Raw genomic sequence first — 26,968 nt, forward strand, 5'->3', positions numbered from 1 at the left:
CTACACCCAAATAACGGGACCCTACAACGCCCTGTACCCAAACCTACGAACTCCCAAGGCTCCGCCCCCCTCCCGCTTAGAAGAACTGCGAAGAGCGCGCAGGGACACGCCTACTCGCTGGCTCCGCCCTTCTTTTTCTTTGTTTCCTCCTGCCCGAAGATCTCGCGATAGTTAGCCGGCAAATCGCGCGGACGCAGACCCCGGGCCAGCTCTGCGGCTCTCGCGGTGTTTGCGCGAGACTGCTTCCTTCCTCCTTGCCCTGCCAGTCCGCCTGCCTGCCTTCCTCCCTGTCCTCCCGGCTGGCCTCCCCCTCCTTCCCCCGCCGGCCCCCTCCCCGCAGGGGTAATATGGTCTCCGGCGATGGACTCCCCAAGTGCAGGTCAGTTCCTGGCCGCTGCCTTAGCGCTGGCGGCTGGAGACGTGCGCTGCCGCCCGCCCTGGCCCTGGCTTTTTTTCTTACGGTCACCGGGAGCTCCCATGGCCCTCGGGGCTTGGTCGTTCTCCCTTCGGGGCCGAGGCCGCGACAGCTAGGCCTCCCCGCCCGCGTCCCGCTCTCGAGCGGGGCGGTAATTCCGCCGCTGGCCGGGGCCCGCTGCTTGGTGCCGGCAGCCTCCAGGCCCCCGGGAGTAACTCCTGGGGCAGGGACAAGCCCACGTCTCCCTCTCCCCGCCCCCCTTTTGTGAGCCTTGAGGAGGGAGACCTGGGTCCCCTCGTTTGGGTTTCACGCTGCTGGGTGTTCATTGCACTCAGCAGCCTGGAGTCCCTCCCTCTTTCTTTGCTTATGGAAGTGGAATGAGGGGGCTGTCGGGGCTGAACGTTAGTCGACCGGTTCCCATACTATTTATTGCAGCGCTGAATCTCCTCCCCCATCCACCTCCTTCCACAAAAGAAAAACACTGTGGACTGTGCTTATCTCCTCTCTTTTTGGAAGAAGATATTAGCAGTGTTTAGGGGTCCCGCCCATCCACGTAATGAGTCTGCACAATGAATCTTTTCAACTCCAAGGTTGCCTCACCCTTCCCCACAACACTGAGAGTGGGGGCATATTCAATCAGTGCACGATCATAAGGGCATATCTCTTAGGAGAATATAATGTACCGATTTATCTAGATATTTTGATGGTCGCTTTAAAGAAAATCTTTAGTGTTCTAACTATTGTTGGATTGTTAATTGTCTTTTGATTATTTTGAAAACCTAACATGGTTTCCTCAAAGCATTCTCTGTGTACTTAAGCAATTTTCGGGGCATGCCTTCTGAATGCTTATACACCATTTAAACCATCCTTATTGTCTCTTTCCGGACATCTAACATATTTTTAAAATAGAAAAGCCAGTAAGTGGGCATGGTGGCTCGCTCATCCCTATTATGCCAGCACTTAGGAGATAAGAGAGAAGATGATTACCTCTAGTTGGAGGCACTCGTGGGTCGCCCAGTGGCTTAAGTCCAGTCTGGGCTTCAGTGGCATTCCATGTTTCAGTGACAAAATAGTAAATTATTTTACCAGTTTTCTGCTTGACAAGTCACAATTTAGAATTGTGCTGTCCTGGTATGGTGGAGACATGCTAACCTGTGTGTATAATGTGTCATGGTCAGCTCCTCCATCACTGCAGCCATAGTTAAGCTACTTGGGCCTCACTGGATTATGCAGATTTAACATTTTCATCACTGCACCAAGTTTTTCCGATCGAACTTTTGGGTCTTTCTCTTTGAATAAGATACTGTTTGATGAAGAGTTTGCTCTTTTTTTTCTCTTCTAGGATACACCTTTGAGTACCTTATTGAAACATTAGGTGGCGAACCACATAAGAAGTTCTTCAATTTACCTAAACTTGGAGGCACCAAGTATGGTAATGTTGCTTTATATTTTCTTGGACTTTAGTTTCTAGTAATTATAATGCACTGGTCAGTCAGAGCTGAAGACATTTTATCTCTTCGTGTGGTAACAGGTACACCTACCATTATTTCTTATTTAGAAACCTTCCCTTGGGTTGAGGAAACTGGAAATCCATACCTTAGTTTACCCTTTTAAAGCGTGTGTTAACTTTTTCAAGTGCCCGGGGTTATTCTTTATTTCTTTGTTTTTGTGTTTTGTCGTCGTCCCCACCCCCCAAGTTAGGGTTTCTCTGTAGAACTTGGCTGTCCTGGAACTCAGAGATCTACCTGCCTCTGCCTCCCAAGTGCCGAGCTCAAAGGCATGTGCCACCACTGCTCAGAGCCTCTGATTAATCTTTACATCCTTTTTAAATGGAATTATCAGTTGAGTCCCCTGGTTTGGGTTGTTCTTCACTACTAATTGTGGTTCTCTGACACATGGGTAAACATTTGCACATTCCTAATCAGGATCAAACCTTTCATCAGGTTCTCAGAAGAATGAACGTGGTTAACCTCTTGACCATTGGATGGATGGAGTCTAGACTTTGATTTATAGTTGTGTTTTGTTTTGAGGCAGGGTCTCATAAATGTCCCAGGTTGGCCTTGAACTGTCTGTCATTCCTTTCTTGGCCTCCCAAGTGCTGGAATCCAAAGAATGCCCCATCAAGCCCAGCTTTTTGACTTAGTTGAAAGTTGAGTAACTTTGCAACCAGACTGAAGACCTGTTAGGAAGAATTGTTGCTAGTGAACTTTTCTGTAAAAGCTTTATGAAAAAAAAAAAAAAAAAAAAAAAAGATCAGCCTCACACAGTTTGTAGAGATTCTCTTTAATCCTGTTTTAGTCCTCCTTTATAAATAATGTAGATTTTTATGAATTTAAATATTCTAGATTGTTATGCACAATGTATTTGGGTGCATTGTGAGACAATATAGGTATTTTTTAATATCTTAGAAGATTCCCCATCTTAGATTGCTCTTAAAAATTAACTAGCCCCCAGAATGACAGTAGTAGCCTTTATACCTTCTGTTGCAATATTTTGTAGGTAAGAGAGGTTGGTTATTTCCTTATTCTTCATGGTTTTCACATTTATTTTATCCCTTAACTGATGCTTTTGCAATGGTTTTAGAAAATTGTTTACCAAAAAAGGGAGAGAGGTCTTTGGCTACGGGTCTTTGGCTCAGTGGATAAAATGATTGCCACATAGGCCTGAGGACTTGAGTTCAGATCTCCAGAACCCACGTACAAAGCAGAGCATAGTCATGTATATCTGTAATTCCGGCTGTGGGGAGGCAGACAGGCAGGTCCTTGGGGCTTACTTGCCCAGCCAGTCTAGCCAAAATGGTAAGCACTCTAGGTGAGAGACCCTATCTCTCTGAAAATAAGGTGGAAATCAATAATGAACCCAACATTGATCTCTGTTGTAAATTTTTTTCTTCCAATATATCTGATTGTGTCTGTCTTGTTACTTTTCTGTTGCTATGATAAGACACCATGACCAAGACTACTTAGAGAAAAAAAGTTTATAACCATCACGGCAGGAAGCATGTCATCAGGCAGTCAGCAGGCACAGTGCTGGTGCAGCAGCTGAGAGCCTACATCTTGAGACGCTACCACAACTCAGAAAGCACTGGCACTGGACTGGTCTCTTGAAACCTGGAAGCCTGCCTCCAGTGATACACCATCTCCAACAAAGCCACACTCCTAATTCTCCCCAAACAGTTCCACTGACTGGGCACCAACTGTTAAAGTATGTGAGCCTATGGGGGCCATTCTCATTTAAGCCACCACACCGGCCTCAAAGAACTGGTTTTGATGGGTTTTATTTCTGAGCTAGAATTTTATGTAGCCTAGCGTGTTCTGGAACTCACTATGTAGCCCAGATTGGCCTCAAAATTCTGATTCTTCTGCCTCTGTCTCTCAAGTACTGAGATTATAGGTGTGTGTCACCACACATGCTTTAGGCAGGGGTAGAGGTCAAGCCTGGAGCCTCTTAAAGGCCAAGTAAGTACTTTACTAACGAAATTGCAACTTCATCCATATAAAATTTTTTTAAACCCAATTTGAACAATTTATAAAATATCATATACAGGTGTAGTTTTTTTGTATTTGAGAATAAATAATCTCTTACAGGTAATTTTTGGAAATGTGCTCACTTGAAGATGACCTATAAACACAGAACCCTTGGGAATCAAAAGCAGTTATAAGGAAAGGTGATGATTAATAGTATAAAAGTTAATTTGTCTGATGGGAGATGGACTGTTATGGGCATCTATATGTATCATTTTCTCAGAATTACAAGGGTTATTTTATAACCATAATAAATAAAATACCTTCAAAAACAATTTAAGATTTCTTGATAAAGAAAAAAAAAAGGTAGAAATGGCTGAGAATGAATGATGAGTAAGCCAGCCTATACCATCTGCCTCACCAGCCTAATGCCCTTTCTTAGTCCTTAGACAGGGTGTAACAGAAATTGATTTAGTTTCAGTGTCATTTTATCTTTTTTAAAATAAATTATTTTATAATTTCTTTATTTTTGGAGACAGTCTTCCTACATAGTTGTAGCTGTCCTGTAACTTACTGTGTAGACCATGGTAGCCTCAATCACAGATTGAGTCTGCTTTTTCTTTTGCTTCTCAAATTTTTATTTGCAGTATGGAAGCAGACACTCCTGAGACGTTGACTTGACTACATTTTGAACTGACACAATTTACATCCTGGAAAACTGCTTTTTTAAAGTTCTGTATTGCCTCTTTGGTACTTTTTAGTATATTGACTAGAAAGTTAAGAGAGCTTGGTGACTCTCTTCCATGAATTAAGAATATGCATATTCCCAATGCAGAGAACAGTCTGTTGCTTAGAGAGGGTACATTCTGAAGCAGTTGAATTGCCATTGAACAAAGGGCAGGTGGAAGGCAGTCAGCCTCAGAATAAAGCGAGCAGTCTTAGAGAAGCACAAAGGAAGTAGTTAGGAATGGGGAGGCAGTGAAGAGACTCGCTAGGTAGAGTTTACATTTTTAGTTTGTATTAAGCCTCAGACCCTTTATTTCAGGTCATAGCATTATCTTTTCTTTTTTCCTTCCTGACTACTTACTTTCTTAAACATAGTAAATAGAAACATAGCCAGCACTATGTTCATATCCTACCCTGTAGCCTGGCATGGTAGCACTTCTCTGCCATTCAGTGTCAAGAGATCATGGGTTCAAGGCCAACTTGAACTACATAGATTCTGTCTCCAAATACCAAGGGCTGAGGGTATAGTTCAGTGATAGGGCGTGCACAAAACCCTGGATTGGATCTCTAACATTATAAAAAACAAACCAGAAACCAACTCCTACATTGCAGTCTCTGAAAGAAAATCTGTTAACATTTTAGGAGAATTTTTGTGGTTTATAAGAATTACAAATAAGATAAGGCCTTCACAGATAAAATAGAAAGTCACATTTTATGTACATATAAAAAACATGAATATTCTTACAGTGAAAATACAATGTGTATTGTTTTGTGACCTTTTTTTCTTCACCTAATAATAATATGCACATTTTTCCATGTCATTCAATACAGGTATTCCTGCTATCAGGATGTGCTTGGTTTCTGAGTCAGGGATCAGGAGTCCCAGTAGAAATGGCTATCTGTACTTTGCTACAGCTTTTAATGGCTACACAATAAAGTTGTTACTAGCTTTTCTCTTTATGATTACTCTGTCCCCTCTTCCCTTGCAGATGGAACTCAGAGCAAATGTGATACCACTGGTCTACATCCCTGGCTTCTAACATAGATACATTTTAAATTCAAGCTATTGATACATAGTATTGTTAGATTGAAAGTATGCTATTCTTTCTACCTGCATCACATACTTTTATTTTCATGTTCTTTGTATATGCTGTTCCAGTCTCTACCATAGGCTATAAAGAAAAATGTGTCTATAGAAAATATAATAGCTTCCAGATATACAAAGATAGTGGAGAAAAAAAATATAGTCTTATCAAAACCAGGCAGGGGAACTTACCAGTAGGTGTTCAGAGGGCAACTAGGCATGTAGTTTCTGGTCTGCAGCAGATATTTTAGGGTTATCGATGGAGTAGGATAGGTTAGATCCCCATTGGGGGTGAAGGTAGGTAGATTGGAGTAACTGGAACTTCTAGGAAGAGTACTAATGTGTGAGAAATATGCCTAGTTAAGAACTGCTACGTTTAAGATTGGGTAAGAGGTGACTTTATCTATGTTGATTTCCTAACAGGCATGGTGTTGAATAGGGCATGAATACCTGTAATACAGGGTGGCTCTACAAAACTGAGAACTAATGAAACTTCAGTCTTTAAAGTGGGCAGTAAGCATGTCTCCTCTTTGCTCTATAGCAGTGGTTGGTCCTCAACCTTCCTAATGCTGTGACCCTTTAATACATTCCTCATATTGTGGTGCCTCCCACTATAAAATTGTTTTCTATGCTACTTCATAACTGTAATTTTGCTACTGTTACGAATCATAATGTAAATATTTTTGGAGGTAGAGGTTTGCGGGTCTCAACATAGAGGTTGAAAACAGAGATTTTAGTGCCATTTGGCATGCTTTATGGAAGGCATGGGAAACTTGTCTTTAAATGACATGCTAGGGGGAAGTGTGAGTCTGTAGAAGAGTTGTTTCAAAGAGGGAATAGTTGACTTTGTTGACTTACTGAGAAACTATTAGAACTCTTAACTAGCCATGGTGGGTGTGATATCAGAGACAAAATGAATATTAGGGAAGATATGGAGAAATAGAAACCTCATTTATTGCTGGTGGATAAAGGGACACCATCACTTTAGAAAATAGTTGGGCTGTTTCATAAAAAGTTAGGGGTCCGGGAATGCAGCTCCATAGCATTAGCACATATAAGTCCCTGGTTTCAACCCCTTATTAGCACCAGTGAATGAATGAACATGGTTAAGCATATGTTTATCATATGGCCTACCTATTGTATGTACACAGTATTCTTTTAAAAGACTTATGTGTATTTATGTTTTTATTATTATTTTATGTATATGGGTATTTTGCCTGCACGTATGTCTGTGTACCATGTGTGTGCCTGGTGCCTGTGAAGACCAAAGGTGTTGGATTCCCTCGAGTTATAGTCATAGATGGTTGTGAGCCACAGTTTGGTCCTAGGAATTCTTAGGTATGTGCCCAAGAAAAATCAAAGCAAGTGATCTTAGGAAGCAGTGTTCGTATGAGCTAAAAATTGTACAACCCTAAATGTCCTCCAGTTGGTATATACAATTTGGTATATAATGGCGTGCCATTTAGTAAAAGAAAATTAACTATAGATACATAGTATAGTAGGAATGAACATTAAAAGCATGGTCAATGGAGGAAAAAAGCCAGACACAGAAGATTTTATTGTGTTACTCCATTTGTCTAGAAAAGATGAAGAATAGATTTTCTGATAGACAATCCTGGAGTTGGAGATTAAAGTTGAGGATTAACAGTAAATGAGCATGAAGAAAATTGTTGAACTTATGAAAATGTTCTAAAATGCATTCATGATGCTAATTGCAAAACTGTTATATTTACTAAAAAACATTAAATTGCTGTCTTAATTTTTAAAAAAGCAGTTCTTGAATTAGGGAAGTGATACAGACTAACTAAAAATGCAGAAAAGCTGTGTATTATATGAATTTTCTTGGGGAAACTTGAACAAATTCATCTCCACTCCAGATAGGGTACTGGCAACAGACCAATGAGACCACTCCAGTTATGTTTAGTGAACTTGGGGGGTAATTTGAGTTATTTACAGGGACATGGGATGTTCATAAAAGCTGATAGACTAAAGAGCCTCCTCTCTCCCTCCTGGCACTTGATTACTGCTTATAGGAAAGGCCTTGTGACTCTTGTAAGTTGAATTTCCTCCCTGAATCTTCTCAGCCACTCTCCACTTTACAGGAGAGAATGTTTCAATATGTAGGATACATAACATACGTAACATAATATGAAGCTACATAACACTCCATCTCCTCTTCCCGCTCTTACATTTCTTCTACACCCTCTGTAGCACTATTCCTTGAGCCTTGGATGGAAATGGAGGGTATAATATAAATATCTCATTTTCTCCCATTTATAGTTTAGCATTGGGCCACTACTCTATAGGAATAGTCACTTGCTGTTGGGAGTTTGACTGGTTGAGTCTATACAGTAACTGCTACCCACTGCAAAAAAATTAAAAAGGAGTCCCTCTACAACTGATAGCAGTACTAAGTACAGGAATAAATACAAATGTCTTAGACGGGCACATATCATCTGTTTAACAAAACAATAGCAGCAGCCTCCCATTAGGGTATATGGCCTCCACAGCCAGAGATCTTTGTCCTGACTTACAAACCAAACACAGGTCCTACCCTCTGGAGTGGGCTTTAAATCAAATCAGTAATCAGTGATAGTGAATTTCACTGTTACTAGTGACATGTTAGTTGTCTACACTTAAGCAGGTATGTCAGTGACAGTTTTCACAGCAGCCTATATAGTGACAGAGATAGGGATAGAGCATTTGTTTCAGTTCCAGCTTTATTTCTTCATGTCCTACAGTTAAACCATCGGCAGGACTTACCATCTATTTGTGGCAGGTAACAGCAGTGGTAAGTTTTTATGACTTGGGCCTGTCTAGCAACTTATAGGGAGGTAACTTGCCTGTGGCATATTTTTAAATAATTATGGCTTCTGGACATTCATTTTTTTTCACCCACATAGAGTTTGGTCAAACTCCGTAACTGCTGATTTTACTGTCTTTCCTGATGCTTTTCTGAAGACACTTGTGTAATGATTTTTTTTTTTTTTTTTTAAGACTATGGACAGGATCTCTGAAGGCTTAACCTGTATCTTTCCAAGAAATTGACAGTTTGCTTCTAGATTCAACAGCTAAAGAGACACCAAACACATAAGCAAATTCTGGTATCCCATGGAATTACCCCATTATTTTTATCCATTGTTTCCTCAAAACAGCAGTCTTGGGTACAACATGATGGATGAGAAGTAATCCAGTTATTCTTTATAAGTCATCCTACTTTCTCATCTTGAATGTTGTCATTCATTGTGCTATGGTATCTCCCCATACCTCATGAACTAGATGGCATTGGCTTTTGCTGTTCATCCTGCCCAGGGAAAGGAAAGTGGAACTTAACTTTTGTCTACTGCACTTTCTGCTACAGTTGGACTCTTGAGCAGTTTCCACCCTAGTATTTTGCACAGAAAACTTAAATGATTTAAGTATGCTCATAACATGAACTGAATCTTTTCATCTGTGCCCACACTGCTCAAGTTTAAAGTCTTCCAGAGTCTCACAAGTACTGTTTGGCTTCTTGTCAGTTTCCCCCCTAGAATACCAACTCTGTATGAAACTGGGCACATTTGCTTTTAAAGTAAAGAGGCCATTTATCTGCTTTAACCTTTCATCCTCTCTTGATTGCTTTAGCACTTTATAAACCTGATTTGCATGTTATTCTAAGTCATTCAAATCCCCTAGAGCCTCTTCTGTTTCTTAAAGACCACATCTTACCATAGGGCTCAGCAGAACCACTAAAACTTCTTAACTGTCTGTACAATTTTATCAGGACCAGTGAGCTGAGCATCACATACTGCTGTTCACAAGTCCAGATTCCTCAGTAATGGTTGTCCTTTCTTTATTGTCTTCATGACGGCTATGGATGGGACTGGACTATCATGGTACATTAGTGTCCTTCATGGTTTATATTAGTAAATTCTCTGGGACTGATTTTCCTTATGCCTCAGGTTATGCATCTTTTGTTTGAAGAAGGGAACGAGTAATTTTATTACTCAGCCTTGCTTTCATGATACTCAGATTCCCAGCCACATCCATATCCCACAGCCTCATCACAAGGCAGATGGTGAGGAATTCTTTCATTTGCTTAAAAAGTCTTTCTTAACCATTCAACCATCTTAAAAAGTTTGTCTTGATTCAAGCAATTCGGAGGCTAAGGATTCCCTGATTATCACAGGTTCTTCATTGAATCATGGATTTTCCTTCCTTGACACTAAAGGTCAAACCTTAGGGGTACCGTCTTAATTTCATCTCATTCTCTGCCTTCTCACTGAGTGACTGATTCTTCCCATGGGTTCCAGGTCTTGGGATCCCATAAAGGATTATTTTTAGCACAGATGTTAGTTCTATTCTTCTTTTCTTATGCTATTTACTTACCAACTTTAAGAAGTGGCATGCCAATACTCCATGTCATCCTCCATTTTCCCCGTTTTCCTGTCAAATCTGGCTAATGTGGAAAATAGTATCTAAATGTCTTTTTTTTCTACTTAAAAATTTTCTGTAAATGGTCAAGTTCTTTCATGGCAGACAGTTGGATTTGAGGTGCTAAGACCTGTAACTCCTGTGCCAATCTCTTTAAGCGCCCATCTCAGTATGAGCTATTTTCAGGGACTGAATTGTGTTCTGTAGTTGGGCAGATATTTGAGGGCATCCCTGCACTTTGTCAGATCACATTTATCAAGGAGGCATATTCTTCCACAACATGTAGAGAAGGCCAGCCATCTTGGAATTTTGTCCTGGAGCAGCCTACTTAGCTTGGTTGCATGCCTCATCACCCATAGAAGAGAGCATGCAACTGCCACTACAGCAAGGAACATACTGTACCATATAAAGAGCTGCCCTATGCCATAGAGTCAAAGAGCCATATTGGAATTTCAAATTCCATTTAGAATGTCAGAAATGTCAGTCTTTGTTGCATTCCTTATCACTCAAGAGCCATATATCAGTTCCTTACCAACTCATCTTTGTTTTTGTCAGTCCCTGGTCCTGTTCTGACATCAGTAGCATTGTATGACTTTTCCTGGAGAGACATGAAGTCAATTTGCCCAGACAGGGCAACCAATAGACCTAGCTTTGTAAGAGTCTCATAAACTTCCTAGTTATTTTCAGCCCCCCATTGTCCTTCAAGGAGTCAGTATTTCGATTTGGAGATAATATAACATCGGGATAGGTGTTTTTGATTGGATTTTATAAAAAAGGGGGAGGGGGATCTGGGGAGATATTTTGCCAGAAGTTAATGATTGCCTTTTTCAGTTTTCTAAGTTTTGTACGTCTTTACCCATCTGGTTTCCAAAAGTTCTGTGCTCCTGATGGACAATCAAGTAATCTGTTGTTATCCCCACACCCCTTTTCTAGCACTGAATCTAAGACGTCATCTTCACTCTAGTTGAGTGATACTGGTTACACTGTCTCTGTCAACCATTGTCCTGAGTCTCTTTACCCTTCTTCCTGTATTGGAGACTATTTCCTAGATTTTATAGTTTTCTAATTTTTGTTTATATTTGCTTTATGGAGCATGTCTTCTATAAGCTTCTTAAGAAAGGAAGATACCTGGGGGAGGGTTATTGATTGTTCACCCGGTTTATACATTTCAGGACTGAAAATAATTTTGGCTTGGAATTTTGAAGCATTGCTATGTAGTTGTCCATCCAGCTTCTACCGTGCCCACTGAGAAGCCCCAGGCAGTCCTGATTGCTAATGTGTTTCAAGTGCTTGGTCTGCTTAGCCCATAACCAGATATTTGTGTGAACATCATACTGTTTAAAATTATGTTGATTTGGCTCCTTCCTGTTGGTTTTTGTGGATTATAAATACTGCAGTTAAAAAACTATCCATATATTTATTTTGTGTGTGTGTGGTTTGAATGAGAAATGTCTCCCATTGTCTCAGGTATTTGAGCACTTGGTTCCCAGTTTTATCACTGTTTAGGGAGGTGGCTCAGTCTTGCTGGAGTCACTGGAGTATGTCATTGGAGCCAGACTTTGAGATTATGTAGCCTTACCCTCCTTTCTAGTTCACTTTGTCTGCTTGGTGCCTGCATTTTAAGATGTAATAGGCATTCTAGTTTAATTAGATTGCTGTGACAAATACCATGGCTGAAAGTAACTTTGGGAGGAAAGGGTTTATTTTAGCTTAACACTTTCAGGTCACAGCCAGTATTCTGGTTGCACTCTGGCTCACTTATTCTCCAACCCAAGACTACCTGCCTGGACCCCTGGATCTCATACTGCCCATAGTGGTCTAAACCCTCCTCCATCAATTGATAATTGAGACAATTCCCTACACGTATACCCTCAGGCTATTTCAAGTTCACAATTATGACTGAGACAACAGGGGTATCTTCATTATTGTATTTAGTTGAGACTCCATCCTTTTCAATATTTATACTAGAGATTTTATTATTGTAATTTTTCAATGTATAGATATGACTCTTCTCTTGGTTATAGTAATATTTTTGTCTTGAATCAGATATTCTGCCTTATTCAATACGGGTTCTGTTGGAAGCTGCTGTACGAAATTGTGATGGCTTTTTCATGAAAAAGGAAGATGTTATGAACATTTTGGACTGGAAAACCAAACAAAGCAATGTTGAAGTGCCCTTTTTCCCTGCCCGTGTTGTTCTTCAAGATTTTACGTGAGTGACAGCCTCATTCTTAAATTACTTGTATTGCAAGTGTAGTTGTCTCTAGCTTGACGCCCTTACTCCCACGAGGGAATCCTCAGTATGGGATGATTTGATTAAAATTCTTAATCATATCACAGTCCTCCATATATGTAGCCTCCCATTCCAGAATAAAATACAGATTTTCTTTTGTAGGGATATTTTTTATTTTAACTTTATTTTATGTGCATTGATATGAAGGTATCAGATCCCCTAGAACTGGAGTTACAGACAGTTGTAAGCTGCCATGCAGGTACTGGGAATTGAATTTGGGTCTTCTGGAAGAACAGTCAGTACTCTTAACCTATGAGCCACCTCTCCAGCTCCAAAATACAGATTTTTTTCCAGTACCCTGAAAGACTGACCCTTCCTGTTCTAGCCATTTATGGGATATTTATTGGAAGTCTGAATCTTGAACTAAATGGAACATCCCCCTCATCCACTCACACGAGCCTAGTTTATGTGCCACTGATATATAGTATCATCAATGTGTCATATTTGCCTTATGTCTTTGATATGAAGGATATTGAAGTCATTTGGCCATATTTGTGTACACACACACAGGTAACACTAGTATGAATAGCTTCGAGATCATGCCTGAGGGAAAGGACCTAGAGGAGAGAGTCACACAGCCAGCTCTGGTGCTCACTTAGACCTCCAAAAGTCATCTCTTCTGTTGTTGGTAGTTCTACCCCTGAAGTTCTCAGCTACCATTAGGGTTGATTCTAACTTTAGATCATAAGTACATTATCAAAAATAAACTAAAAAGAGGTAGTTTTTAAAAATGGAAACAAATGCATATTAAGGAATTGAACCTATAATTTGATTGGTCTTTATTTTTTAGTGGAATACCGGCAATGGTAGATTTTGCTGCTATGAGAGAGGCAGTGAAAAGTCTTGGAGGAGATCCTAAGGAAGTCCACCCTGCCTGTCCGACAGATCTCACAGTTGACCATTCTTTGCAGATCGACTTCAGTAAATGGTACCACAATAAAGACTGGAAGTGGGTAGTGTGGAGGTAGAGAAATAGCGGCTCTGGCACAGAGTAAATCCTGTTGTGCTCAGAACTGACTGGTACATTAAAGAAAAAACTGTGACTTGGATTAGTGTAATTTTTGTACTTACTATTCTGAATTTAAAGCTATTTTCCTATTTGTGTATTTCTGTTACCATCTTTGATAGAAGTGTTTATGCTTATAACTTGCTTTTTGGAATGGATATCTACGTTAACTTTTCTCTCTCCTGTTTTTGTTTTTGAGTCAGGATCTTGTTATTTAGTTCTGATAGGTCTTGAACCCCATTTATAAACCAGGCGGGCCTCAGACTTCTGCCTCTTCTTCCTCTCTCAAGTGGTAGGATCACAGGCCTGCACCACCACAGCCAGCTTCAGTTCCATTTTGAATTTTAGTGTACTTAGAGAGAATCTAAAGATTTGCCTTAAACTAGTGATTGAAAGTACTGAGTCCACTAAAGCTCTCTTTACTTACACTGAAGTAAGTTTTGTGTTTTTTGAGACAGGGTTTCTCTGTGGCTTTGGAACTCACTCTTATAACCCCAAGCTAGTCTTGAATTCACGGAGATCCACCTGCTTCTGCCTCCTGAGTGCTGGGATTAAAGGCATGCACCACCACCGTCCCACTCCAGTCTTCCTTTTACATTCCGTAGAATAATGGAATAATACTGAAATTTACTCTATCTCTTGAGAAAAATCAATACCGTATATTAAAACTTTACGTTCTTTCAAAAACAAAAAAAGCTGGGCATTAGTGGAATACACCTTTAATCCCTGCACTCGGGAGGCAGAGACAGGCAGATCTCTGTTTGAGGCCAGCCTGGTCTACAGAGCCAGTTCCATCCAGGTCAAGCTCCAAAGCTACACAGAGAAACCCTGTCTCGGAAAAAAAAAAAACCAAAACTGTATGTTCTTTTAAAGTTGTTATATAAAAAAGTATATTGTACTTGCTCAAAGTTATTCATATTGGTATAGAATATAAAAAAAGGATTATGCCAGAGTGGCTTTAAGCACAGCACTCAGGAGGCAGACAGGTGGATCTCTGAGTTCAGGGCTAACCTGGTCTACATAGGGAGTTCCAAGCCAACCAAGGCTACATAGTGAGATTCTGTCTCAAAAATCCTCTCTCCTTTTCCAGCATGTCAAATTAGAAGAAATTTCACGTTGTCTAGGGCAGCAGGGAAGTGTGTGGTTATAGGAGGTGTTGGGGGTTATGTTTTTAACCTTCATGAATGTAAACTACTTCCATTTGGGTGGTTGAGACAGTGTCTCATAAGATACTTGGTTATTGTATAACCAAGGTTAGCCTTGAATTCCTATCAATCCCCTTGCCTCAGATTATAGGTGTGCCACTATCCTACCTTATTTTTTCTCTTTTATAACCTGAAATAATTCTTTTAATAACAAGTTAAATGTAAGCCTCTCTTACTTATGGTTTCTATCCAGCAATTCTTATAAGTCAAACATTTAATTGGGGTGGCTTGTTTACAGTTTCAGAAATTTGGTCCATTATTAGCATGGCGGCCCACAGGTAGACATGGTGCTGTAGTAGCTGAGAGTCCTACATCTTGCAGGCACCAGGAAGTCCACTGAGACACTGGGTGGTATCTTGAGCATAGGAAATTTAAAATCCCACCCCCACAGTGACACACTAATACAACAAGGCCATACCTAGTGGCAGTCCCTATGAAATTATGGAGGCCAGTTACTTTTAAAGTATTACAAAGCCTTTGGACATCATTCATTTCCAGATAGTGTTGCTGATGTGAATTTGTTTAAGCTAACATTTCTTTCATTTGTAAATTATTATTTTGTTTCCTTTCTGAAATAATAGTGCAATACAGAATGCACCAAATCCTGGAGGTGGTGACCTGCAGAAAGTAGGAAAGCTCTCCCCACTTAAAGTGCAGCCTAAGAAGCTTCCATGCCGAGGACAGACTACCTGCCGAGGATCATGTGATTCTGGAGACCTAAGCCGAAACTCAGGAACATTTTCTTCACAGATTGAGAATACACCCATCCTGTGTCCTTTTCATTTGCAACCAGTGCCTGAGTATGACATTGCTTCTGTTAATATTTTCAGTGCCAGGTTATTTTTCAGTTAAGAAAATCATACTTCTTATGTCTGAGTCCTATTGCATTGCCTTCACAACTTGTATTCTAATTTGCTTTTATAGCCAGGCTGGCCTGAAGCTCTAGGCATTCTTCTTCCCTCAGCCTTCCAGGTGTTGTTATTAAAAAAGTGACTCAGGAGGCAAAGACTGGTGACCTCTGAGTTTCAGGACAGCCAAAGGATACACTGAAAAAAAGGAAAAACCAAAAGAACAAAATAAATAAATAAATAAATAAATAAATGTGTGCCACCATTCCTACCTGCTATAAAGCTTCAAAGTTATTTTGTTGCTCTTTGTTAGTCAGTTACTAACTTTTTTTAAAAAATTAGTAAACAGGGCTAGAGAGATGATGGTTTAATGGTTAAGAGCACTTGCTGCTCTTGCAGAGAGCTGGGATTTGATTTCCAGAACCCACAGTGGTTCACCTCTATTTATAACTTCCAATTCCAGGGCATCAGATAACGTTTCTGACCTCTGTGGGCTCTTCATGGGTGTGGTACACAGACATATGTTCACCTGCATACACATAAAAATAAAATAAAAACAAATATAATAAGAATACGTTTGGTTTAAGAGGTATTAAAACATGTAAGATTTTAAGTAACTAAGAAAAATATTTACACATTTGCATGATAAATGCCAAATGATGCAGTGATTTTTGTCTTCTTTGAATTGAATCTTTCAAGTTCTGTCTAGTTCTAAAATCTTGGTTTAGTATTTTTACAAAGCTTTAGGTTATAGTGATATCCTATACCCTTCCTAAGGATTAAATGTACTCTGACTCCTTTGCTGTGTGGGTCCAATAATTTTATGTAATAACTCATTATTAATATCCATTTCTCCTGATTGCTAGAGTGTGTTGACTTGAGAAAGTATCACCTTTTATGTACAAAGTAACATTCTGATTGCTTACTGATTCAAAATGACTGATACAAAAATTCAATTTTATTTTGTATGTAAGGTGTATACCTGCATGACTTTAAATGCTCCACTTACACACAGGAGCCCTTGGAAGCCAGAAGAGGGCATCAGAGCCCCTAGGACTGTTGTTACAGGTGGTTGTGAGATGCCATTAGATGCTGGGAACTGAACCTGGGTCCTCTGCAAGAGCAGTATGCTGTCTGAAGTATGGAGCCATCCATCCTCACAAATTACTGATTTTTATCCATTTACTTATTCATTTATTTAATTATTATATGTACAGTGTTCTGCCTGCACACCGGATCTTCATTGTAGATGCCTATGAGCCACCATGTGGTTGTTGGGAGTTGAATTTAGGACCTCTTGGAAGAATAGTCAGTGTTCTTAATCACTGAGCTATTTCTCTAGCCCCCAGATAACTGATTTTTTTAAAGTTATCTTTAACTGTGGTGTTTTTATTTCTAAGGATGTAACCTGGTATAACATTTAAACTCAAATTTGATTTTAAATTTCAGGATATTAAATTGTAGTTTCTGCTTATATAAAAATAGTGAATCTTACTTTCTGCATCAATAAAGTACTAATTGTAATTTGAAGACAAAATAGAAGAGTGAGGTGTTTGAGAGTTTACCATTTGGCCCTTAAAATCAGTCTAATTTGAAGTCATATTATGATCCAACACACAAAGGACATTTTGTAGCACAAAGTGCTTTGGAAAGTAAAAATAATAGGAGTAACTTTTTAGAGTACTGTTCCCTAAGAACTGGGTAAAATCTCTACAGTGTGCTGTGGCTATAAAGTTCACTTGGCTGTGAATTATTAAAATGATCTTTGGTTTAAAAAAAGTTCACAAAGAATTATTTTTAGAACCTAGATGACATAAAAAAAATTTACTTTTACTGATACTCTGGTAAAGTCATCAGCTGTTAGGTAAAGTAAATGACTTGAGTAGTTAGAGATTTTTTTTATAATGCCCATTAGATTTTTAAAATTAGTTTGCTAAAGTGGTATTGTTTACTATCTAGAAGTGAATTGTTTTATTTTAAATAATTCACGTAAATTATATTGATAACCCTCGTGATCTACTTAAACATAAAGCAGAGCCTTCTGTTTTAGGTGAGAGTTGAATAAAAGACTTTTGTGAAAAGGTCCTTTTCAACTACAAGGCTATGTTCATATGTCAGCAGTATTAATTCCCATCTGTCTGTCTTAGCTGGCACAAGAGCCAAGGGGGTGAGAACACGCACCCTTTTGCTGCTCTTTTTTCCTCCCATCCTGACCTGACTGGCTTCCCACAGCAGTCTGAGCAGAGTTCTGAGCACTGGTGTGGAAGCTGTCTTGTGTGCTGTGTGAGGCAGAAAGAGCTTTCTTGTTGGGAAAAAATAATCTGAAAAAAGGAACTGAAAATTCTTACAGGGATTTTTTTTTAATGTATAAGAATGAAGACTTATATATGAGGCAAGTGATTTTTTACTAATACATGTATTTAATACCAGATTTTCATCCTTTTAGACCTGAGACAGTGTTAAAAAATCAAGAAGTAGAATTCGGCAGAAATCGAGAGAGGCTTCAATTTTTTAAGGTATAAATGATTTGGGGGAATTCTTCATTAACATTTATAAAATGCTGATATAGTTCAATTTGTAATATTTAAACTTGTGATTAACAAAAGCTTTATAGTCATGGAACTTTCTTATACTGTATTATGGAAATCCTCATATGTGGCATATTTTAAACAATAATAATAATGAAAACAGTTTTAAGTAAGCCATGGGCAGTCCTGTTCATTGTCTTTCCTGGAGTCTTAGAGCACAGGTCCTGACCTAGAACTTGATACACAGTTGAGAGTGGCCTTGAACTGATTTTCCCTGCCTCTATCTTCCCAAATAACTGATGATAGGTATACACCACTCTGCCCAGCTTGATTTGGTTTTATTAATCTTCAGAATGTATAGGCTCAATATCTGTATTGTTAGTATTTATTGTGAATTTGAAGTTGGCTATGTTGAATATTGGCTAATATTTTAGTGTCACTGTTATTTGTATCTTGATTATGACTACAAAGCTACACAATACACTAACACTTGTGTCTCTTAAATCCAAACATGTGTAGTGGAGCTCAGGAGCTTTTAAGAATGTGGCAGTCATCCCTCCTGGAACTGGAATGGCTCATCAAGTGAACTTAGAATATTTATCAAGAGTAGTTTTTGAAGAAAAGGACCTGCTCTTCCCAGACAGCGTAGTTGGCACAGACTCTCATATAACCATGGTGAATGGATTGGGGATTCTTGGGTGGGGTAAGTAAATGCCTCCATATAATTTGGTTTCTTTTTAAGAAGGGTTACCAAGAATATTATCAGAGGTCAGAGAGCCTCTTTGAGGCTGTTTTCTCATTATAGCAACAGAGGGACAGACTTAAAATTTTGTGAATTGAATAGTATAGTAAAGATGATTTATAGAAAAACAATTGCACACTGCTGGCACAGCACTACTGTCAAGCATTTACTACTGTGAGTGATGGTGAGGTCTGTGTCAGTGTTGATGATAACTGTGGTATCACTCTCAGAACCCTTTCACATCTCCTGCCTTTGTAGATTTAGTCCTTCATGATCTCTTGGGTCTCACAGCCTTGTCCATAACCCCTATTTACAATTGTTTCAAGATTAAGCACAGTTGCTTCTTGAAATCCCTAATCTTTCTTATCAATGTAAGAGTATTCTTTTTTTTTTTTTTTTTTTTTTTTTTTGTTAATGGAGTATTGTAACTGTTGGTGTTTTTCTTCAATTTAATTCATAAGATTCAGGTAGGGATAGACTGGGTTATATTCACATCCAGGTGTTTGTTGGTCATTGAAGAATGCATAAGATACTCAGAAAATGCTGATTATAGTTAATATAAAGGTAAAAATACTAGTTTTCTCATATAAGTAGAGTCATCCTTTATAAGGTGTTCAGGTTCAGGATCCACAGTGAAAGTGATTTGGCAGCTTCTTGTAAGATGGTATGGGCCATGTTCATGAAAACATGAGAGATTTTAAAATGGAACATAACTAATTTGAATTGTTGTTAAATGTCCTTTGCTGATACACTTGTCTTTCTCAATAGGAGTTGGAGGCATTGAAACAGAAGCAGTCATGCTTGGCATGCCAGTTACTCTTACTTTACCAGAGGTGGTCGGATGTGAGCTAACTGGGTCATCCAATGCTTGTGTTACGTCCATAGATATTGTCCTTGGCATTACAAAGGTAAGCTCAAACATTAGTTGTTCCATGCTACTTATTGAACATCTTTACCCATGTAGATCAGCCCTATAAGCCAGGATTTGAATTAATGGATGCCTCCATCCTTAATTCTCATGTTATTAACTATATCATAAAGTTATCAAAGTAATTATAACAAATGTAACATATAATATATACTTGTAAATACAAAAAAGTCATTGTGTACTTGTTTATCTGTCAACACAAGTATTAAATAACCTTATTATATAAGCTTATGAGTGAGTTACTATTGTAATTATTTTAATTGGGAAGAAAATACATGCAGCCTAATAATTTGTCAAAGGAGTACAGGGCTGAATACCAAGTAGTAGACCAAGGCTTCAGACCCAGGAGTCCATACCCTTAACAGTTATGCATTATTGCCTCAATAACTTGTTTACCATCTAGATTTTTTTAAATGTTATATTTAAGTCAGATGGTAATGGCATAGGCCTTTAATCCCAATACACGGGAGGCAGATTTCTGTGAGCTGGAAGCTAATCTGTTCAATATAGCAAGTTCCAGGACAATTAGGACTACGTAGAAAGACCCTATCTCAAAAAACAAACAACAAAATGTGATACGTAGTATATTTAATTAAGAAGCCAGGTGTGGTGGCACATACCTATAATTCTAGCACTCAAGAGGCTGAGACAGGAGGATCATAAAATAAGAAGCCAGCCTCCAAAAAGTAAGTTTTGTGTGTGCATGTGTATGTATATATCAAGCTTTTGCAAGTTCAGGTGGAGGCAACACCCATAGTTCTGTTGTTGTCTCTGCTTTGAGACAGAATCTCTCATTGGCCTGGACCACTCTAAGTAGGCTGTGCTGACTAGAAATATCCACCTGTCTGGCTTTCCAGTACTAGGGTCATAGCACACGCTGCCAAGCTTGACTTTTTGAACTAGAGTGCTGGGTATAAAGCTGAGGCCTTATGCTTACAAGGTCAACAGTTTTACCATTTTACCAACTATGCTATTTCTCCAGTCCTTATCCCCAGTTGTTTGATTGTTTGTTTGTTTGTTTTAATATAAATACTTACATATACATTGTTTCTTTCTTTTTAGTTTTTCAAGGCAGGTCTTCTCTGTGTAACCACTGTGGCTATCCTAGAACTCGATTTGTAGACCAGGCTGGCCTTGAACTCACAGAGCTCCACCTGCCTCTGCCTCCCAAGTGCTGGGATTAAAGGCGTGCACCACCAATGCCCAGTATTATCCCCAGTTTTAAAGAGCATTTTTATTATACTTACATATTTATTTATTTTGTGTATGTATGTGGGTGCATGTGGACGCCATGACTTACATGTGGAGGTCAGAAAACAACTTTTTGGGAGTTTTCTTTTTCTACCATGTGGATCTCAGGAGCCAAACTCAGGTTATCAGGCTAGGTGGCAAGTACCTCAACACTCTGAACCATCAGACCTTCCTCCCCAATTTTCCAAAAATAAATAAATAAGCCAAAAACAAACAAACAAAAAACATTACTAGGTAATACTTTGAAACATTCAGTGGTAGAAATGTGATAGTGTTAGACTTGTCCATAGTGTAGCATTACTTTGAGGTAGTACTGGCTGTATATGTTTAGTATAGTGAATAGTAAGTTTTAATACTGCAATCTAATTTTTCTAGCTTTCACTAACTTTAAGTTCCATTTAAAACATGGTTGTACTTAAGACATGCATCACACATAATTACAATGTGAGTTGCTTCTCAACATTTTTGTTAAATTACAGGTGTGATGATTTTGGAGATATTCCACACAGTAAAACAGTAGTGCCACCTTCTTGGGAATAATAATAATGATTCTTTTTCTCTAAATTAGAAGTATACAATTTATTCCTAAAGGAACAGAGATGTTCTACTTTGATTTTTAAAAAAACTACCTCTTCAGAGGTCCTAAAAACACGACTTCTTAGATCCTCTGGCCGTTCTTGCTTGACAGTATTACTGTTCATGTGGTTGACAGCTTTTGAGAGAATCTTTGTCTATTATGTATACTTATTGGATATATTATTTCTCTGTTGAGGTCCTTTTTATGTTTTTTATAGAATTAACCATGTTGTTTTCCCAAGTACATATTGTGGCACTTCATGAATTTGATGATGGCAGCAATTAAACTTAATTTATCCTTTTCTTTTTCAAAGATTATATTTTTTATATTATTTTAATTATGTATGTGTATCCATTTGTTCATTTGTGCTCATGAATGCAGAAATGCAGTGCCCACATTGGACAGGAAAGGGTGTCAGGTTGTCTGGAGTTGTAGTTAAAAGGCCATTGTAAACCACCTAACATGGGTGATGGAAGCTGCACTCAGATCTTCTGGAAGAGAAGTACTGTTAACCATTGAGCCACATTTTCAGCTCCCCTTTTTATCTTTAAAAACTAAGACAGAGGCCTAGAATTCAGTTGCAGGAGATCCAACACCCTCTTCTGGCTTCTGCAGTCAGTGGGCATGAATGTGGTTCATAAACACACATGTAGGCAAAAACATCCATACATGTAAAGTAAAAATAACATAAATAAGCCCTCCCCCAAGATTAGAATTTATTTTAGTTACTTGGTAGTAATGAAGAATAACTTTTTGAGGAATTCAATTTTAAATTATATGTTAAATCTGACCAAAATGATTTTACCTATCTATAATAATGTTACTATAAATATTTGAGCCAATATTAATAATTTGAAGAATTTCATATAGTGGTGTATAACTTTAAATAAGTATATTAGTATTTCATAAATTTATCGGAGGCCAACAGTGGTTAGAACACCATTGTTTTATGTGCTGTGCTGAAGAAAAGTGTGCCAGCTATGTAGGCATTCCAAAGAGTCTAAGATAGTCTCTGATTTCAGAGATGTTAATATGAAAATTGTTTTTCTGAGCCTTCAGGGATTTGTTTTGTTTTTGAAACAAATGTAGCTCTGGCTGTTGTAGAGATCCACCTGCCTCTGCCTCCCAGGAGCTGGAATTTAAGGGGTATGCCCACTCCCAGCTCCTCTTTTTTTTTTTTTTCTTTTTCTTTTTTGAGCCTCAACTAGCACAGATCACTCTTCCATTTACTGCTTATTCTAAAATTCCAGTAAAACTGAAATGAATTTGTTCCATACAATAAAAGACCTTATTATTAGTATTGGTTAGTAATCAATGCTAATTTTATCATTGCTGATTTTGTGTTTCTGCATATCCCTAAAAGTACCTCAGGCAAGTAGGAGTGTCTGGAAAGTTTGTTGAGTTTTTTGGAAGTGGAGTTTCACAATTATCTATCGTTGATCGAACTACTATAGCAAACATGTGTCCAGAATATGGTGCTATTCTCAGCTTTTTCCCTGTTGACAATGTGACACTACGACATTTAGAACATACAGGTAAGAGAATGTAAATTATTGTTTTTCCACTGTAGCAAACTGTGTCATACATGCTAGTGATATTGATGAAATGGTTACTCTTATATCTTAATGGATGTCTCTCAGAGTCCTTGTGATTCACTGACCACATATATAAGGAATTAGTTAAACCTTTGATTTTCATTTTACCTTTCCCCTACAAAGAACAGCCTATCTGCCTATATATATAGTAGAGGAGCAACCAGATAAGAGTTTTTTGAGTAAGAAATGGTGTAGGGATCCAGGTTCAAGATCTTTGTGTAGTTTGATAGGCTAGGGTCTTTGATAACTCTGATCACTATAGAAGCCACCTACAAAATGATACAGTGAGTGAATCAGGCAGCAAATTGTAATTTAAATGATGCTCTTGAAAAGTGTTTTCTCTAAAATGTGAAACTTTTCCATCAGGATTTGATGGTAGAGCATTCACAAGAAAACCAGTACTTTTTGAGAAGATCGTACCCTGTGCTCAGCTGTGTTCCTTATGAGCACTTCCCCTTAACTCTTGTCTGTGTTGAACTGTCTGTATTGACCCCAGCTCTGTTTCACTTCATTACTCACATACTAATCTGAGTTAAGATACTAGTTCTTTTGGTATAGCAGGCTAGCCTAAAATGCAGTGGTTTACAAAACAGTGGTAGGGCTATTTGGCTCTGTTAGAGCACTAGTCTTATACTGCAAGGTCCTGGCCAGTCAACAGCAAACATAGCAATAATCATTTATTGCCTCATTATTTAGTGGGTCAAGGATTTCTGACGGCCCAACAGGAAGAACTCTTGTTCCTTTGTGTCTAGGGATTTAACTGCCCAACTCACAAGCCTGGAATCCTGAAGCTTTACTTAAATGAATGTCAGCTGTGCCCTCAGGGAGGGTTGTCAACATATCCATTCGTATATATCAGTGTGGTATGCCCATGTGGTTTCCTTATGTAGTCTGTGTTGTAATTTTTAAAAAGTTGCAAGAGAGAAAGATGCCATGTGACAGTTCAAGCGGAGGGTTTTTTTTTTTTTTTTTTTTAATTAGAGGAAGGGATGGTAAAAAGGGGAGTGGGGAGACCAGCTTCCAGGGATAGGAGCAGTAGGAGAGAAGAAAAGGGAGAGTTGGGGGGGGGGGGCATGGGACACAACAGAGAGAGGGTGAGAAAGAAAGAAAGGAGGGTAGGAGGTGGGCAGGTCCTTTAAAAGGGAACATGGTGAGTGTGCACAGTGGTGCTCTTAGTGGCTGCAGCAGAGGGTGTATCCTGTCAGAACCCCAAGGGCAGGCCAGTACAGATTCCTGAACACTAACAGTCTGGACTCTGGTAAGTGGTAGCCTGTCAGGGGTAAGTAGAGCAAAAGATAAACTTAAATAGACATGTAAGTGAGTGGCCCTTGCTGACCACTGTAGTTTCACATCCCTAGCCTCAGGATCTCAGAGTTCCTTACTACATTTTATTTTTGCTGTTCCTCTCTTTTAGGTTTTGACAAAACCAAACTTGAGTCAATGGAAAAATACCTTAAAGCTGTGAAATTGTTTCGAAATGATGAGAATTCTTCAGAACCTGAATATTCTCAGGTATATGCAAGTAACTCACCTAGGAGTAATAAGAATGAGTGCTTGTACATGACCTCTTAGGTTTGAATCTAGTTCTTAGTACTTACTGGCTAGGTATTAGGGCAGTGTACCCCTTAGAATTCTTAGATTAAATGCAGTTTTGTAGAATAGTTCCAACCATGTAGTAAGTGCTTAATGAGTGGCAGCTGCTAATTGTAAGCATTTTGATGGCTCGGATGGGATAGACAGGGACTGGCACTCGGGAGCCAGAATACTGAGTGTTACAGCTCAGATGGAAAGGTATTCTGGCACTTGGGAGCCAAGGAATACCACAGTCACAGTAAGCTTAGCAGCTTAAAGCCCTGCTTCAGGGAAAGGCTTCTGCTCTGCTCCGGCAGGAGAGAGCTTCCCCATCGAAGTGGTCCAGTTTGTTCCAAACCCCCTGAGAGTGGACAGTGGAGTGTTACAACTTCACTTTGCTACTCCACTCAGGGTTGTCTCTGCTCCAGCAAAAGCAGCGAAAGAAGGCCTCACCCAAACCACATTCAGGAGATTTATTGGGAGGGAAGAATCCAGGAGAGTGGCAGAGGGCAACCGGGGAGGCCAAACAGACACAGGGTTTATATAGTGCTTCTTAGGGGGTGGGATTGCTCAGATTTTAATCCCTGGGCTCAGACTGACTAGATCTCGTGCTCAGGGATTGGTTGGTTTTCTGCACAGGTTTAGGGTCAAATTTGGCTCCGGCTTCAGGGCCAAAGTGTGTTTCTTTCACTGGTCCTTTTTAGCCATTTGGCTCTAGTTTTAAGACCAGAGTGTATTTCTTTCACTGGCTCTCATTCCAGAGCCAAAGTGTGTTTCTCTGGCACTGGTTTCAGGGTCAGGGTACATTTCTTCAGTTCTGATTGCAGGGCCAAAGTGTGTTTCTTTGGCTCTGTTCAGGATGTGTTTCTTTAGCTGGCCCTTTTCCCTTACACTAATAAGAAATGCCACTTGTAGTTTAATGAGTGATAGCTGTTAATAAGAAATCCTGTATGTGGCCCATTATTTTTATTTTATAATGACATTTACATAGATTTTGGTGGTAAATTTTCAGTATTTTGTGAAACCTACTATTCTGATTTATATTTAATTATGGGGGCAAGATATACACAGGTGCCTACAGAGGCCAGAAGAGGACATCAGATCTCCTGGAGCTAAAGTTCATGGATCCTGGGAACACAACTTGGGTCTTATAAAAGAGCAGTATATGCTCTTAACCTGTGAACCATCTCCCTAGCTGCCAGTCTAGCTACTTTTTTTTGTTTGTTTTTTTGAGACAAGAGTTTCCCTATGTAGTCCTAGCTGTCCTGAAACTCACTCTGTAGATCAGGCTGGCTGTCCTTGTACTCACAGAGATCTGCCTGCGTCTGCCTCCCAGTCTAGCTTTTTAAGTATTCAAAATATCAATTCCTAATTCTAATTATTTCTGCTTTATGATGAACACTGTGATATTCCCACTGTTTCAACCTATTTCAATTTTTATGTCTGTGTCTAGTTTATGACTATTTTGGAACCTTTCTGTTTTATGTGGTCTTAAATTTAAAGATACCCTAGTGGCTGTGTTTGCCATAGGTAGAATTCACATTCCGGAAATTAAATTTTAATAGTTATATTCCAGGACAATACACCAAGGATTTGTAACAATTTGGAATTATGGTTTTGCCTTCCCTGGGGAGGGGGATCTTTTTCATCCTGCTTTGTTTTCTTGCTAGCATATTCCTATCTCACGTAATCTACTAATTTGGATACTTACATATCTGCCTTTCCCCTAACTAGAACACAGTAATTTCTGTGAAGGCAGGAACTTTGTTTTGGTATATATTCCTAGTTTGTAGAACTGAGAGATGGACAGAGACAGATAGGGGCTGGGCAGAATATAAGAATGTGCATGGGAGTGTTCATTTGTTTATAGTCGGGTCTCCCTCTGAACTGACTGACCTGGAATTCACTAATTGCTCAGGCTATTCTGGAATTTGAGGCTGTCCTGCTCCCTCAGTTTTTTGAATGTTGGGATTACAGGTGTAAGCCACCATAGCTGGCTTTTTTAGAACAGTCTTGAATGCCCGAATAAAAGTCTTTGACATTGAATTTTCAAGATTCTGGAAAAAAAATCTTTAAACTCTTTTTAACATTTTCTTGTACCTTTGATTTCTGTTGAATCTAGTGCATTGTCCAGTTCTTAAAAATGACTGGTAGAATAAAATTGAATGATTGCTTACTTAAAAAAAAAAAAAAAAAACACCCTAGTGGCTGGGCAGTGGTGGTGTGCCTTTAGTGCCAACACTGGGGAGGCAGAGGCAGGCAGATCTGTGTGAGTTTGAGGCCAGCCTGGTCTACAGAGTTGAGTTCCAGTACAGCCAGGA

General features: G+C 39.1%; 1 protein-coding gene across 1 annotated transcript in view; it reads left to right on the forward strand.

The window, feature by feature from the left end:
- The first annotated feature begins 213 nt into the window (after window positions 1–213).
- Window positions 214–26,968, forward strand: part of Ireb2 (iron responsive element binding protein 2) — a 44,897-nt gene continuing 18,142 nt past the window's right edge. The window contains exons 1-10 of the mRNA XM_051197500.1: window positions 214–379; window positions 1,758–1,847; window positions 12,149–12,314; window positions 13,186–13,323; window positions 15,188–15,406; window positions 17,901–17,970; window positions 18,502–18,685; window positions 19,493–19,632; window positions 22,844–23,015; window positions 24,490–24,587. Of these exons, the coding sequence (XP_051053457.1) occupies window positions 361–379; window positions 1,758–1,847; window positions 12,149–12,314; window positions 13,186–13,323; window positions 15,188–15,406; window positions 17,901–17,970; window positions 18,502–18,685; window positions 19,493–19,632; window positions 22,844–23,015; window positions 24,490–24,587 (1,296 nt within the window). The 5' untranslated portion in view covers window positions 214–360. The remainder of the gene's footprint in view (window positions 380–1,757; window positions 1,848–12,148; window positions 12,315–13,185; window positions 13,324–15,187; window positions 15,407–17,900; window positions 17,971–18,501; window positions 18,686–19,492; window positions 19,633–22,843; window positions 23,016–24,489; window positions 24,588–26,968) is intronic.

This window comes from Phodopus roborovskii, unplaced genomic scaffold, assembly GCF_943737965.1.
Source record: "Phodopus roborovskii unplaced genomic scaffold, PHOROB, whole genome shotgun sequence".
Taxonomy (NCBI): Eukaryota; Metazoa; Chordata; class Mammalia; order Rodentia; family Cricetidae; genus Phodopus; species Phodopus roborovskii.